The sequence below is a fragment of the Lagenorhynchus albirostris genome, chromosome 3, assembly GCF_949774975.1.
Source record: "Lagenorhynchus albirostris chromosome 3, mLagAlb1.1, whole genome shotgun sequence".
In the NCBI taxonomy this organism is placed as follows: Eukaryota; Metazoa; Chordata; class Mammalia; order Artiodactyla; family Delphinidae; genus Lagenorhynchus; species Lagenorhynchus albirostris.
Window position 1 is genome coordinate 163,429,519 of NC_083097.1, and position 15,843 is coordinate 163,445,361.

At 53.3% G+C, this 15,843-nt stretch overlaps 1 protein-coding gene across 8 annotated transcripts; it reads left to right on the forward strand.

Moving 5' to 3' along the window:
- The first annotated feature begins 267 nt into the window (after nucleotides 1-267).
- Nucleotides 268-13,568, forward strand: RGL3 (ral guanine nucleotide dissociation stimulator like 3). 8 transcript variants are annotated; one of them, XM_060145076.1, is made up of 19 exons: nucleotides 268-340; nucleotides 822-935; nucleotides 1,547-1,770; nucleotides 1,944-1,997; nucleotides 2,116-2,330; nucleotides 6,620-6,762; nucleotides 6,873-7,088; nucleotides 7,809-7,912; nucleotides 8,013-8,097; nucleotides 8,677-8,721; nucleotides 8,828-8,914; nucleotides 9,118-9,150; nucleotides 9,229-9,365; nucleotides 10,075-10,170; nucleotides 10,271-10,339; nucleotides 10,426-10,522; nucleotides 11,173-11,325; nucleotides 11,414-11,528; nucleotides 13,082-13,568. In XM_060145076.1, exons 1-19 carry the CDS (start codon nucleotides 308-310, stop codon nucleotides 13,198-13,200), a joined length of 2,139 nt encoding a protein of 712 aa, XP_060001059.1. In that variant the 5' UTR covers nucleotides 268-307; the 3' UTR covers nucleotides 13,201-13,568. The 8 variants fall into 8 exon arrangements, with proteins under 8 accessions (XP_060001059.1, XP_060001061.1, XP_060001060.1 ...); XM_060145078.1 differs by having other exon boundaries at nucleotides 11,257-11,325; XM_060145077.1 differs by having other exon boundaries at nucleotides 9,244-9,365.
- Nucleotides 13,569-15,843: the final 2,275 nt, after the last annotated feature.

A 15,843-nucleotide genomic window follows, 5' to 3' on the forward strand; every position in this document is an offset into this window, starting at 1 on the left:
GCTATACACATTAGCTCCTCCACACCTGGGGACACAAAAAAGAGCCCTCCCCTGGGAGAGAGAGAGGGGCGTCCTGTCTCCCGGGCTCAGATTGATACACATTTATCCGGAGAGCTCGGACCTCTTCCCCAGGGCCCTGGGCTGGGCGCTGGGGTCTGGCAGGGGCAACCGCGAGCAGTGGGTCCACCCCGCCCCGCCCCCGCGCTGCCCGGCCGCCCCGCCCCGCCGGCCCGACTCCCGGCCACTGCTCCCCGACCGGCCCTTCCGCCTCACTCAGCCGCGCGGCAGAGCGGGACGGGAGCGGACCATGGAGCGGACGACGAGCAAGGAGCTCGCCCTGGTAAGGGGACCTGGGGTCCCAGGACCCCACATCCCTGGCGACCCTCAAGTCCAGAAACTCCAGGTCCCCGACCGCCCCTTGGATCCTCTCTCCCCTCAAATCGGACCCTTCGGAACAGCCTGGGAGTCCCTACCTCTGGCCTCCCGGCCCCTGACCCAGTGAAGTGGCTGGCTCCTTTTAGGGATGGTTGGTGGCGGGAGTGTCTCTGAACGCATCTGCGGGAGGGACTAGAGACAGACTTGCTAAGACTGGACCCTGGGACGTCCCCAAATGCCACCCGATCCTCCCAAGGGCTAGGTAGGAGGGTACCCGCGGCGCCGAGGGGACTTCCCGAGCCTGGACCCCTGCCCCGAGTCTCACTGACTCTGGCCGGCAAAGGGGGATAAAACTGGAGGGATCAGGCTTGAGTCCGCGGAAGAGGCGGGGCCGTGGTCCCGGGAGCCTTCCCCCTGCGGCGTCCTGAGCTCGCCTCCGCGTCCAGGCGCCGCTGCAGGACTGGGGCGAGGAGACCGAGGACGGCGCGGTGTACAGTGTCTCCCTGCGGCGGCAGCGCAGTCAGCGCTTGAGTCCGGGAGCAGGGCCTCGGGCCACCCAGGTGAGGAACGGGTAGGAGGCTGGGGCCGAGCGGAAGGTGACCAGGTGAGGGTGGGGCTGAGTGGAGGGGAGGAACTAGGGCCCGAAGGAGGGGCGGGGCTTAGAGGCGACCAGGTAAGGATGGAGTGGGGCCCGGGGGCGGCCAGGTGAGTGGGGTAGATGAGGAGGCGGGGCCAGGTGAGGCCGAGGTGACTTGCAGGACTTGGGGACGGAACTGGACGGCAGGGCCTAGGTAAGCCAGGTTTAGTGGGGCGGAACTGAAGGAGTGGTCTTTAGAAGAGACCAGGCGAGAGCGAGGTGGGGCAGAGAGCCTGGGAACGGGCCAGTGAAGCGCGGCAGGAGAGCTGGGAGCAGCCTGGGGGCGGAGGTGGGGGTGAGGTAGGGGTGGCTTGTAAATGGGGCAGAGGGCAGGGCGGGGCCTGGGCGGATGAGGAGGTTCCAGGCGGGTTTCGGGGGTCGATTGTGCAATGGGGAAGAATGATGAACTCAGGGAGCAGGATTCAGAAGAATGGACAGGATCAGATGCAAGATCGGTGCTTCCCAAAGACACGATTGGAATGGGATGCTGGGGCCCACTCCTCTGTGTCTCACTGCGGTCACCCTGCCCCGCAGGCCCCCAGCCCCGGTGCCGACACCTTCCTCCATTACCGCACCAGCAAGGTGCGGGCGCTGAGGGCAGCGCGGCTGGAGCGGCTGGTGCGGGAGTTGGTGTCTGGAGACCGCGAGCAGGACCCAGGCTTCGTGCCTGCCTTCCTGGCCACCCACCGGGCCTTTGTGCCCACTGCCCGCGTGCTGGACCTTCTCCTGCCACCGCCGCCGCCGCCCCTGCCGCCGGGGTCAGTACCAACGGGGGACTCTCATGTTCCCTCCCCAGACCTTCACCTGGATACTCCTCTGCTCCCTCCGGTTTAGAACCAGGACCCCCCCCTCCAACCCCAGAATCTTCCTCCTGAGTCCCCTCCAGCCGCCCTCTTCCTCACCTGATGGCGGAGGGGGGATGTCTTTCCAGGGTAGAGATCAAGAAGACAGAGGGAAGAGATCTGACCTTCAACAACAACCTGAGGTTTGTCCTCCCGTCGGGTGTGGGCAGGGGGGCATAGAGGTCAAAAGGATCTGAAGTGTAGGGGCTCCAGAGGTCCAGAGCTCTGGGCTGGGCTCTGAGGCCCCACCCCTCTGGCCAGGGCTGTGGTGTCAGTGCTGGGCTCCTGGCTGCGGGACTACCCTCAGGATTTCTGGGATCCCCCTGCCCACTCGGACCTAGGCAGTGTTTGCACCTTTCTGGGCTGGGCAGCCCCATCAGGGGCTGAGGCCCGGGAGGCAGAAAAGCTGCTGGGAGATTTCCTGAAGAATGCTGAGCCACAGCAGGAAGAAGAGGAGCGGTCCCAGACATGGGCAGGTGAGCGGGTTGGGGAACCGATAGTGTCCGGAACAGGCATTCTCCCTCCCCCAGGGGTCTTCTCCCCTCACGGAGGAGCTACAGATCTTGGGCAAGGTTCTTAACCCTGTCTGAGCCTCAGTTTCACCACCTGTAAAATGGGGATAATAGCCCTTTGTTTAAAGTATTGGCATTTGTCTATCACCTCCCCCACACAACACATCCCAACTACAAAGATAGTCCATCATTGGGTCAGGATACCCTGTGTTTTTGGCTACCAATCATCTATTACTACTTGCCTTAGGAGCTACAGAGACCTGGGTTCAAATCCTAGTTCTGCCATTTGCTGACTGTGCGACCTTGGATAAATCACCTCTCTGAGCCTCAGTTTCCTTATCTGCAAAATGGGGGCAATGACAGTACTTACCTCATTGGCTTCTTCATTCATTCAACAGATATTTAGCCACTGGCTCTGGGCACGTAACAGTGGACAGGAGCTCCCTGTTCCCTGGGGAAGACAATTAGTGGACAAGTAAATAAACAAGTAATGAGAGCTTGGCAAATAGCATTATTTTCATTACTGTTGTTATCACAGATTCTTACTTATTAGAATCTACCACTTATAATGAAATCGATACAATAAATCATACTGATGTTTTCTAGTGAAGTGGGTGTCAGCAAACTATCTAGCCTTTTATGGAAAAGTTTGCTGGGACTTGCGTGGTGGTCCAGTGGTTAAGACTCTGCGTTTCCATTGCAGAGGGCATGGGTTCAATCCCTGGTCAGAGAACTAAGATCCCACATGCCACGTTTGTTGCTCTCTACAGCAGAGGTCTACAACCTCTGCTGTAGAGAGCTTTGGGGGGAAGGAAGTATAGCCACATACTTCACGCAGATCTTTTTTCAGTTGTCATCTCCTCAGACATGCCTTCTCAGATCCCCTCCCAACAAATACAGCCTCCCACTCTGAGTCCTATTACCTGCCTTATTTTTCTGCATAGAACCTATTGGTCTTGTCCCCAACGCTATCCCCAGGGTCAGTTACAACACGGATTTGTCTACTGAGTAATTGCATCCTGCTTATAAAGTATCATCTTTCACCCATCTGTGTTTGATCTGATCCCTGTCACAAGAGCTTTATATCCCTAATCCATTCTTTAATCCTTAAACTGGCCACATTCCTCTCTGCTTTACAAAGTAGCAACCACTTCTCTCCCCTGGTGAGAGTTATTTATATACATTTTATCCCTTCATCTTCCCTGCTGGTTGCCAAGTATCTTTCTTCCTCTGCCTTCAAGATTTCACCAGCTGATTCCAAGTCATCAGAGCTGCACAGGGCAGTGGGGTAGCCACTAGCCCCATGTGGCTATTAAAATTGAACTTAATTAACATTAAATAAAAATTAAAATCAGTTCTTTGGTCACAATGGCCACATTTCTAGTGCTCAGTAACCACATCGGGCAGCACAGGTAGAAAATATTTCCACCACTGCAGAAAATTCTATTGAAAGTGCTGCCCTAAGCTATGAGTTCTTGAGGTAAGAGGAGAAAATGAACATTTATTGAACACTGACTTTATGCCAGGATCTGGGAACCTTAGTATCCTTGTTTGGGGGTTACTTTTTACCATGGAAAATTTCAGACATATAGAAAAGTAGAGAGAAGTAATGTAAAGAACACTGAAACACCCATCACTCATCTTCAACAATTATCAATTTGACCAAAAAAAAAAATTTCTTTTCAGGATGATTTGAAGGCAAATCCCAGACTTACGTCCCTTCACACACAAATACTTTGGTTCTCACTGGTAATTGACAAGGACTTTAAAATATATATAACCTTCATGCCCACAATCTTTTCCAACAAAATCAGCAATAATTACTCAATATCAAAAAATACTCATATTCAAATTCCCCTATTGTTCCTAAGTTGTCTTCTTTATAGTTGTTTCTTCCAAAACCAAAGATCCATTTAAAGTGTTCTTTTTTTAAAAAATAAATTTATATATTTTATTTATTTACTTTTGGCTGTGTTGGGTCTTCGTTGCTGCACGCAGGCTTTCTCTAATTGCGGCGAGCGGGGCCTACTCTTCGTTGCGATGCTCGGGCTTCTCATTGCGGTGGCTTCTCTTGTTGCAGAGCACGGGCTCTAGGTGTGCGGGCTTCAGTAGTTGTGGCACACGGGCTCAGTAGTTGTGGCTCTAGAGCACAGGCTCAGTAGTTGTGGCGCACGGGCTTAGTTGCTCCGCGGCATGTGAGATCTTCTTGGACCAGGGCTGAAACCCGTGTCCCCTGCATTGGCAGGCGGATTCTTTACCACTATGCCACCAGGGAAGTCCCAAGTGTTCATTTCTTAGATCTCTTTTTTTCTATGACTGTTCCTCTTTGCCTTTTGATTAATGGCATTAGGAGAAAATAATGGGTCATTTGTCCTGAGGAATGTCTCACATTCTTCTCCATTTACCTGTTAGCTTTCTCATGGTGACATGAAGCACGTTCCTCTATTCACCATACTTGCTGTAAGAGCTAAAGGTTTGATTAGATTTACGTGCAATTTTTTTCCCCTATGCTCACTTTTTTTTTTTTTTGGTGCTCAAGTTATGGGATTTTTTAAAATTTTTATTTTATTTAATTTTTATACAGCAGGTTCTTATTAGTTGTCTATTTTATACATATTAGTATATATATGTCAATCCCAATTCATCCCACCCCACTCTTTCCCTCCTTGGTGTCCATACTTGCCCTCCTTGGTGTTTGTTCTCTACATCTGTGTCTCCATTTCTGCCTTGCAAACAGGTTCATCTGTACCATTTTTCTAGATTCCACATATATGCGTTAATATACAATACTTATTTTTCTCTTTCTGATTTACTTCACTCTGTGTGACAGTCTCTAGGTCCATCCACATCTCTACAAATGACCCAATTTCGTTCCTTTCTATGACTGAGTAATTTTTCCCCCTATGCTCACTTTTAAAAACTAATATTTTGCGGGACTTCCCTGGTGGCCCAGTGGTTAAGACTCTGTGCTCCCACTGCAGGGGGCACAGGTTCGATTCCTGTTCCAGGACCTAAGATCCTGCATGCAGCATGGCAGCACAGCCAAAAAATAAAAATAAAGTAGTATTTTGCAATGCTACCTGTCCTAATACGAAATGAAAGACAGATAATTAAACAGACTTACACAGATAATTTAAAAATAATAATATGAAAAAAATAATAATATGATGCTGAAATTGTAATAGGAAGGAGAAATAAAACAAAAGCAATTTACACAACAATCAACTATACTTGTTGGTATGTCAATGTCTGGGCATGTCTCACCAGGAGACATGATGAAGTTGTTCAGTGCCTTCACCTGCCATAGCATCATGGTGAATATGGCAGCCAGAAACTAATGCAGGGGGATGCACTGGCGACACAGATGCAGCAGCATAGATGTTGGTGACATCAATTTCCAAGATGGTGAACAACACTCGCCACTTCCATACAAAACAAAGTTCACAGTCCTTGCCTTTCTAGAGCCAAAATAATTAGTGTTTACGAGGAAGATAGTTGAGTTCTAGGTGCCAAGTATTGTAAACAGGTTTTTCAAGGACACAAATTTCTTGGAGGGACATTTGGAGGCTGGTGGCACAGTTCGTCACTATGAGTGCCAAGCCCCTCTTGTGGCAAGATTTCAACTTCCAAAATGTCCCCCTAGGGGGCGCCACCATTGAACGCCACCTCGGAAAAATCATATGTATTGAGTACTTTATAGCCGTCTGGTATGCGTGATTTCATGTGATTAAAAAAAAAATCCAAGTGAAGAAACCAAGGCACAGAGAGGTTTAAAGTCTTGCTTAATTCGCACACACCCCGGTGGACCAGTTTGGATTTGAACTGGGGACGTTAAGACGATAACCTTTCCTTAACCACGAGGTTATACCACCTCTAACCACCAGAAAAGGGCAGGTGGATCCTATCCTAATACAGGTTCAAAGTCAAAAAGCTCTATTTTCTATTCTAGACTTTGAGCACCTGGCTTCAGATCTCTGCCATTTACTGAAGATGTGAGAGCAAATTCCTGCCTCAGTTTTGCCCTTAAGAAAGGTGCATAATAGTACCTCCCTCGCAGGGTTAGTGTATAAAATTCCCCGTTAATCCACCCAAGATGCTCAATGAACAGTTACTGCTGCTCTGACGTTCTTAAAAACACTCAAGGAGATCTCTGTTTCACAGATGAGAAAAGTGAGGACACAGATGCCCAAGGTCACGCAGCCAGTCCTGGGTTCAAACTTCAGAGTTTTTAACCCCCTCTAATGCTCCCTTAGGACATCCAGGGGTTGCCCAGATACCCCGTCCAGACTCCCCGGTAGGCTGCTTGGAAGAGGTGGAAGGACTCGTGCGGGAAGGTCCTGAGCTCCTGGACTTCAGTGTAGACGACGTGGCCGAGCAGCTGACCCTGATGGATGCGGTGAGGATCCCTGCTGGGCGCGGCCGGGAGGGGGCGGGGCGTAGAGGAGGGGGAAGGGGGAGAGGCCCAGCTGAGCACAGATCCTACCCACCCCCAACCCCCGCGCGCAGGAGCTCTTCTCGCGCGTGCGGCCCTTCGAGTGCCTGGGCTCCGTGTGGTCGCAGCGGGACCGGCCGGGGGCCACAGGCACCGCCTCCACTGTGCGCGCCACTGTGACCCAGTTCAACACGGTGACCGGCTGCGTGCTGGGCTCGGTGCTCGGGTCGCCGGGCCTGGCCGCCCCGCAGAGGGCGCAGCGGCTGGAGAAGTGGATCCGCATCGCGCAGGTGCCTGTCGGGTGGTGGGTGGAAGGGGGCATGGGGCACCGAGGCCAGAGAGAGGTCGGGGGCGGGCGGAAGGCCGAGGACTGGGGTCTGGGGATACTTGGAGGATTGGGGCTGGGAGGTGCCTAAGAGAAAGACTAGGACGTAGCTGGACGGGACTGGCGCCTGAGACCGCAGAGGGACGCAGGGCTGGTCTAGGAATAAGGATGGGATGGGGGCACTGGGGAGGGGATAGGCTTGGAGGAGAGACCAAAGCCAAGAGACGGAGGCAGAGGTCCTGAAAGAGACTGGATGGAAGCGAGGCAGGAGCCTGAGCAGAGAGGAAGAGTATAAATGGGGGCCAGGAAAGAGAGTGGGGGCGTGGCAAGGCGAAGGGGGAAGAAGGGTGACACCTGGGGTGAGACTTGGGCGGGCGGGGAGGAGTCTGGGTCTAGGAGAGATGCTACGGGTCCGTCTGGGGCCCAGGGAGAAGTAAGGAGTGGGGACACGGGAAGCCAAGGTCAGAGGAAAGGAATGGAGGGGCAGCTGGGGGAGGGGCTGGGACTGCAGGTTGGAGAGGGGGAGGGGGCCCCTGGGGGAGGAGGCTGAATCTGGGTAGCCCGTCAGACATGGGGCTAGCTGTAAGGATCTATCCTGGGGTCAGAAGTCACGGGATCAAAGGTGGATCATACTTGGGGTTCAGACTTGGGGGTGTGACCAGCGGTCCCCCACCCCGCTCCCCAGCGCTGCCGGGAACTGCGGAACTTCTCCTCCCTGCGCGCCATCCTGTCCGCCCTGCAGTCTAACCCCATCTACCGGCTCAAGCGCAGCTGGGGTGCCCTGAGCCGGTGAGCAAGGGGCGGGGTGCTGGCGCGGTACTCCTTGCCCACCTCATGCCAGCTCTGACTCTCCCCGCGGCCACCCGTGACCCCTCTCCTGTACCCCCAGGGAACCGTTATCCACTTTCAGGAAACTTTCGCAGATTTTTTCCGATGAGAACAATCACCTCAGCAGCAGAGAGATTCTCTCCCAGGTACAGAAGGGTGAGGACCCCTCAGATCCCGGGCCCAGGAAGGGGACCAGGGGCCCGGCAGGGCATTGCTTGTCATTGTCATAACATTCAGTGTCCTTTCCCTATGCCTCGAGAATGACCTTCCTCTTGTTTGTGGGCAGCCCTGCGTTTTTACTCCCTCTGCTGCCCTCATTATAGCTCACACTTGGTGGCTGCCTTATTTATTCATTCAACAAATACCAGAGTTACTGAAGGCTAGAGTCAGAGCAAAGAGGGGAAAAAAAAAAAATTCTGCTAAGGACTTGACTTTGATAAGAAAAAAAAAAAAATGTGCCAACAAGGTTCAGGGCATTTCTGGGGGATCTCCAGGTACAAGGATTTTCACCTGTGTTAAGGCCAGCCTTGGGGGCCAAGGCACCCACAAGCCCCACCTCCCATCATCCCCAGTGAGCCCTGCCCCCTGCTGCTTATCTGTTCTCTCCCCCTCCCTGTTCACTCTCCCTTGGGTATGGCCTTTACAACTGCTTGTGATGGAGGCATCTTCCCCGAGGGAGGGGACAAAGAGAGCCCAGGACTGCTCAGTCCTTCCCCTTCCCCCAGGAGGAGGCTACCGAGGAGAATGCCCCCCCAGGAAGCCTGCCCTCAGTGAGTGATGTGGTTTGGGATGAGGGACAAGCAGGATCCTGGGTGGGGGGTGGAGCCTGGTGGGGTCGGTGATGGCTGAGAGTGACTGGAGCTCTGGGGGCCACAGAAACTGCCCCCAGGCCCCATCCCCTACCTTGGCACCTTTCTCACGGACCTGGTTATGCTGGATACAGCCCTGCCGGACATGCTGGAGGTCTGAGCCCTGACCCTTGACTCCTGACCCCAGCCTCACTCACCCTCAGCACAGAGGGCCTCCTGACCTCACACCCGTGACCCTGCCTTGTGCTCCTGACCCCAGCCCCCTTAGTGCGGTAGGGCTCCTGACATCCCAACCCCTGACCTTGACCCTTGATCCTTGACCCTGGAGGCTCCAGTTCAGACAAAATTTGCCCCCAGGGGGATCTCATCAACTTTGAGAAGAGGAGGAAGGTAAGTGGGCACTGGGGTGGGCATGCTGGGGTGGGGGGGGCGGTCCAGGATGGGGGTTGAGCATGGATGGGGTCTCAGAGGCCACCCCCTCAGGAGTGGGAGATCCTGGCCCACATCCAGCAGCTGCAGAGGCGCTGTCAGAGCTACTGCCTGAGCTCCCACCTGCCCATCCTGGCTGCCCTGCGCACCCAGCGCCAGCTCAGCGAGGAGCAGAGGTGACCAACACGTGGCCTGGCCTGACCAACCTCCCACCCACTGACCCTGGGTCACACACTGGACCCACGTCCCCCGTGCACCTCTCCAGCTCCTCCTAAGACCCCCTTCCTGAGCCCTGACACCCCCCCACCCAGCCTGTCACCTTGCATTGTCTGCGGCCCAGTCGAGGGCCCCAGTTGACCTCTGACCCCAAACCTTAACCCATCTGACTTTCTGACTTCAACCTTTAACATGCAGCTGGCCATTCCATTCAACCATCTCATCTTTTCTTTCCCCCCACCTCTGGCCCTATCTGACCCATGACCCCATTCATAACCCCCATCTGACTCTCTGAGCCCAATCATTGACCCCCAATTCTGAGCAACTGACTCTTATGTCAGAGCATCCAACTCAACTGTCCCAATGGTTTCTTTTCATTCTACTGAATCCATGATCCTAACAATTGACCTCAGTGATTATCTGACCTTGAACTCTATCCCCGACCCAATTTAACTCCTCAGTCCCACTCTGTAAACCCCTGTGTGACCTGCCAACCAAGCCATCTCATCCCATCCCTGATAAGACCCCACAGCTGTAATGGCCCTGACCCCAACATTGGGTGCCCACCCCCTGGCTGTTCCCACATACACACACCCCCAAAACCCAGCTCCCGACCGATTCTAACTCATTTCCCAACCCCCCCATCCCATCCGCATCTTGACCCCTCAGCTACCGCATCTCCCGGGTCATTGAGCCACCGGCCGCCTCCTGCCCCAGCTCCCCACGCGTCCGGCGGCGAATCAGCCTCACCAAGCGCCTCAGCGCGTGAGTCTCAGGGAGTATGTGGGGAGTGACGTGAGCAGAGATGGCATCTGCTCCTGGGACTGAGTCTGGGCTCAGCCTCATCCCCTGTCTCTATTTTCAGGAAGCTGTCCCGAGAGAGAGGCTCATCCCCTGGTGGGAGTCCCAGGGATCCCTCATCCTCCACCTCCAGGTCAGCATCCCATTTGGTAAAGGGGCTGGAGAGGACAGGATCAGAGATCAGGGCAGCCACCCCACTTCAGACTCTGTCTCCCCCAGTCTGTCCCCAGTGTCCCCCCCATCCAGTCCTAGAACGAGGGACCCTCCTCCCGGCAGTCCTCCGGCCTCTCCAGGGCCCCAGGGCCCCAGCACCAAGGTACCAGGACTATGTGTACGTGTGGGACTGCCGGCACCCGGGGCTGTGTGTGTGTGTGTGTGTGTGTGTGTGTGTGTGTGTGTGTGTACAGGATTTGGGGGCTAGGTATGTACACAGGAGACTATGCACACAGCTGGCTGAGCACTCTAGGGATATGTCCAGGAAGCCACGTGCATTTCCATGGCCCCGTTTGAGGGACTGTCCATGAGTTATGCTCAGATCTGGACCAGAGCTTCCACTTAGACACAAGGTACTCTGGGGTGCAATCACCCACTTTTGCACAGATACGCATTTTCCTAGGAATTTGCATACCTGGAGGGGAAATGTAGGCGTGAATATCCACAGTGTCCACAGGACCATGTGCAGGGTTTTTCATGGACATGGGCTTGTGCGTATCCCACAATTGTGAGCAAATGGGTGCAGTCGCTGCTCTCTGGTTACACAGGGTTTCTTGTGTGTGAACATGAGTCGTGTGTGAATTCATGTAACAGGGCGTGAAAGTCTGTATGTGATGGGATTGCATAGATGTGGGCTTGTGTATGTACCCTAATTGCATGTCCCAGGCTTGGGGTGTGCAGGAAGACGTGTTGCATACAATGAGGGCGGGGCCTCGTGCTCTCACCGCTCAACCCCCACCCCACTGCCTACAGCTGCCGCTGAGCCCAGACCTACCAGGCCCCTGGACCCTGGCCTTGCCCTTGAGTGGCCCTCACATCTCCCTCCCGGGGCAACAGGGCTCAGAGGCCTGCGTCGTCCGAGTCAGCATCGACAATGACCATGGAAATCTGTATCGGAGCATCCTGGTGAGGGGCTGTGCCCGGGACCTGCTGGTGGCAGCCCTGCCCTTGGGGCTTGGGCTGTCATCCCTCCCCTCTCGCCCTCTCTTCCCAGCTCACTAGTCAGGACAAGGCCTCCAGCGTGGTGCAGCGAGCCTTGGAAAAGCACAATGTGGCTCAGCCCTGGGCCCAGGACTATCAGCTCTTCCAAGCCCTTCCTGGGGACAGGGGTGAGCAGGGACAGCTTGGAGCCAGAGCTGGGGGGGGGGGCAGCTTCAGGAGGGGGGCGGCAGACTGACAGGGATGGTTCTGGTACAGAGTAGGGGTGAGATGAAGCAGGGTTGGGGTAAGAGGCAGAAAAATATTGGTACCTTCATTAGGTGGGGTCATGAGGTTGTCCTGTCTCCGTGTGAGGGAAGCGGGCACCAAAGGTGACTTCCTAGGATTTATGGGGAAATGAGAGTGTCCAGGGTCCAGTGGAGAGGGAGTGTAGAAGGTCATCCGGGCTTAAATGTGTAGAATCATGAGGTTATTCAGGCTCAACCTGGTGGAGCACAAGACTGAAGCAGGGTCTGGGCTTGGATCTGAGGGGAAATGAGTTTGTCCGGGCTCAGCATGGGGACTCTGAATTTGGCATAGGAGAGGGCCACATGGTACTGAAATCCAGGGTAGGGAAGCATGAGATCGTTCAGTGTACAGGTGAGTAGGAGGTTATCCAGTTTTCAAGAGGGAGAGGCAGGGGCTTCCCTGGTGGCGCAGGGGTTGAGAGTCCGCCTGCCGATGCAGGGGACACGGGTTCGTGCCCCGGTCCGGGAGGATCCCACATGCCGCGGAGCGGCTGGGCCCGTGAGCCATGGCCGCTGAGCCTGCGCGTCCGGAGCCTGTGCTCCGCAACGGGAGAGGCCACAACAGTGAGAGGCCCGCGTACCGCAAAAAAAAAAAAAGAGGGAGAGGCAACAGGCAACTATATTCAGTATCCTGTGACAAACCATAATCGAAAAGAATATGAAAAAGAATACCGTATAACTGAGTCACTTTGTGGTACAGAAGAAATTAACACAATATTGTAAATCAACTATACTTCAATTAAAAAGTTGTTTAAATGGAGAAAAAAATGTAGGAAGAAAAAAGAGAGAGAGGCAAGAGATTGACATGCTAGGGAATTCCCTGGCAGTCCAGTGGTTAGGGCTCTGTGCTTCCACTGCAGGGGGCACGGGTTCCGTCCCTGGCCGGGGAACTAAGATCCCGCAAGCCCCACAGTGTGGCCAAAAAAAAACCAGAGAGAAAGCGACACATTAAAGGGCATGATGTGAGGTTGGCTGGACATTAGGAAGGATACATGAGGTTGTTCACGTGCCAAGTGTGAGGTTTGTACAGGCTGGAAGTGGGAAGTCAGAAGTTGTCCAAGTTCATGGCGAGAGCAGCATGAACTTGGCTGGGAGTTGGCTGTGGGGGAAGGGTGGGATGGGCAGGAAGTTGATTGGGCTGGGTGGCCTGACTTTGTTCAAACTTGTAGTGCAGGTTGTCTAGACTCCAGGGGGAAATAACAGGAGGTAGCCCAGGTTCACGGGGTTGGAGGTGGGGGGAGACATGAGGTTGTGCAGGCTTTGAGTGGGAAGTGGTCTAGGTTCACAAAGAGAGGAGGATGAGGTTGGCTTAGCACTAGCTGAAGGGACCCAAGGTTGTCAGGCTCCAAGGTGAATGGTGGAAGGTTACCTAGGTCCTTTGTGAGGGAAGTACGAGGTTGTGTGGGCCTTTCATCATCATCTCCGCCCCTGGTCAGAGCTCCTGATTCCTGACAATGCCAATGTCTTCTACGCAATGAGCCCAGCCGGCCCTGGAGACTTCGTGCTGCGGCGGAAGGAGGGGGCCCGGCGCACAACCTCAGTGTCCCCAGCCTGAGGTGGTTCTCCCCCTCCTCCAGGACATGGGCCCCATGGGCAGCAAGGGGCCTGGCTTCTCTCACCAGGGGGCAGGGAGGGAGCTCTTCTCTGGAAATCTCTTATTCCCCAGTAGAGGCCATTGTCCTCCATACCCTGTAAACTCCCCCTCCCCAAACTTTATTGGACCTCATCCCTCTGACCCTTTTGGCACCAGACCCCTATTCCAAAGACATCAGCCCATGGGTGGCTGGTGGAGAGCTTCATCCCATAAACATAGAAAGGGGTGCGGTGTCAGGGGTCAGACCCTCTCCCAGAGAAATCTTGTAACTGCTGGAGACATAGCTGAAGTGATAGAAGTGGATGAAAATAGTGATCAAAGTTATGAAACAGGAGTCAGTCTTGTTTGTTCTGCGCCTGTGCTTCATGTTCGCTTTTCATCAAGATAAGAATTGAGGGATTCCCTGGTGGCGCAGTGGTTGAGAGTCCGCCTGCCGATGCAGGGGACACGGGTTCGTGCCCCGGTCCGGGAAGATCCCACATGCCGCGGAGCGGCTGGGCCCGTGAGCCATGGCCGCTGAGCCTGCGCGTCCGGAGCTTGTGCTCCACAGGGTGAGGCATGACTTGAATCCAGGGGGGTCTCTGTCACAAACAGAGGGTTCAGGACTCCCTCCCTCAACAATGTTGGGGTGGTATGATTCTTTTCTGCCATGTATATGGGAGAGTGAAGAAGAAATTTCATTGGAATCAGAGACAAATAACATCATCACCCGTGAGTCATTAAGGGCTGTGAGGATGAGAGGGGTGAGCTAGCGGTACTGGGGTAGGATGAAGAAACAGGTAGAGAAGGCACAGACGAAGTGAGCTGTAGGGCCACCTGCAACATAATCATAACAACAACAGTAACAACAAGAATGATACTGACTCATGAACTCCCACTCTGCCAGACATCAACTAGGGGCTTTATATCTAACTGTATTAATCAGGGTTCTTTCTGTTTCAAGTGGTCAAAAACCCAAATCAAACAGGTATGTGCAAAAAAGGAAATGAATGCCCGTGTAATTGTAAAGTTCCATGGGTCCAGCTTCAGGCACAGTTGGATCCAGGGACTCAAAAGATGTCACCAGGACTTTGTAACAAAATCTCTTGCCTCTGATTTGCTCTGAGAATGAGACTGTCCACTGTCTCCCTAAATCCATTCACATTCTTCTATGGTAATGGAAACACTGATTTTTAGCTGGCTACCCAGAGTAAAAACCACATTTCCAGTCTCCCTTGCAGCAAAATGTGGTCATATGACAAAGTCTTAGCCAATGAGATGTAAAGGGAAAGTATATGGGTAAATTCCAGGCTCTGCCCTTGAAGAGAAGGGTTGTGTCCTCTCCTTCTCCCTTTTCCGCCTCCTGGTGGTTAGAATGAAGACGTGGGGTAGATCATCTTGGAGTAGGTGGTTCATACCCTCTGAATAACTGAGCCATAAACTGGAAGGAGTGTGGCCCTCTGAGACCAGGGAGAAGCCATATTGTATTGCTGCTACTTGGATTGTTACAAAAGAGAGAACTAAATGCCTATCTTATTTAAGCCATTACGTTATGATTTGGGTCTCTCTTACAGTAGCCAAAAGAACATTTAAATGACTACTGCCCCACTCCAAGGCAGCCTCACCCTCGTTGGGGCAGTGCCAGGCTTACATCCCACCAGCTCCACCTTCCCATGCAAGGAAAATCCCTTCATCCCATCAGCTCCAGCAAAAGTCCCAGAGCAGATGCTGACTGGACCGGCGTGTCTTGTAACCACCCCTGAGCCAATCACTGTGTTCAGAGGAATGTGATATGTTCATTGGCCAGGCCTGGGTCCTGTGCTCATTCTGTCAGCTGGCAGAGACATTTCATATCACAGGAATGGAGTCTGGGAGGGCATGTAAATAGAAATTACATTTGCTGTTACTAGGAAAAGGGAGAATTCTGGTGAACATGCAAAAAACAAAAAACAATCCCTAGGGTTCTAAACATTGTCCCTGGAACAATAATGCCCAGGCATTGTCTGGAGTGGGAGAGGAACTAGAAGAATCTAGTTATCATGTAGGGCCTCATGAAGAACAGTTAAGCACACAGCATGCTACTTTACAGGATTTTTTTTTTCTCTAAGTATTAAGACCAATCGGGACTTCCCTGGTGGCACAGTGGTTAAGAATCCGCCTGCCAATGCAGGGGACATGGATTTGAGCCCTGGTCTGGGAAGATCCCGCATGCCGCGGAGCAACTAAGCCCGTGCGCCACAACTACTGAACCTGCGTGCTGCAACTACTGAAGCCTGCGCGCCTAGAGCCCGTGCTCCACAACAAGAGAAACCACCACAATGAGAAGCCCGTGCACCGCAGCGAAGAGCAGCCCTCACTCGCTGCAACTAGAGAAAGCCTGCGTGCAGCAACGAAGACCCAACGCAGCCAAAAATATAATAATAATGAAAAATAAATAAAAAAATTTTTAAAGTTTTAATTAAAAAAAAGACCAACCAGATGTAAGTAACAGCATCCTTCTTAAGTTCGCTTAAGCAAATAATTGCTATCCTTACTGAGTGCTTACAATGCACCAGGCATGTTCTCAGAAGTTGACATAATCTATCTCATAATCCTCACAATAGCCTTATGTGGGGGCAGGGAGGG

Excerpts from the sequence above, each read along its gene's own strand:
- RGL3 (XM_060145076.1), top strand. The coding sequence starts at position 308 with ATGGAGCGGACGACGAGCAAGGAGCTCGCCCTG. Across the intron at positions 936-1,546 it reads CAGGGCCTCGGGCCACCCAG|GCCCCCAGCCCCGGTGCCGA; the intron begins GTGAGGAACGGG and ends CCTGCCCCGCAG. Across the intron at positions 10,523-11,172 it reads CCCAGGGCCCCAGCACCAAG|CTGCCGCTGAGCCCAGACCT; the intron begins GTACCAGGACTA and ends CACTGCCTACAG.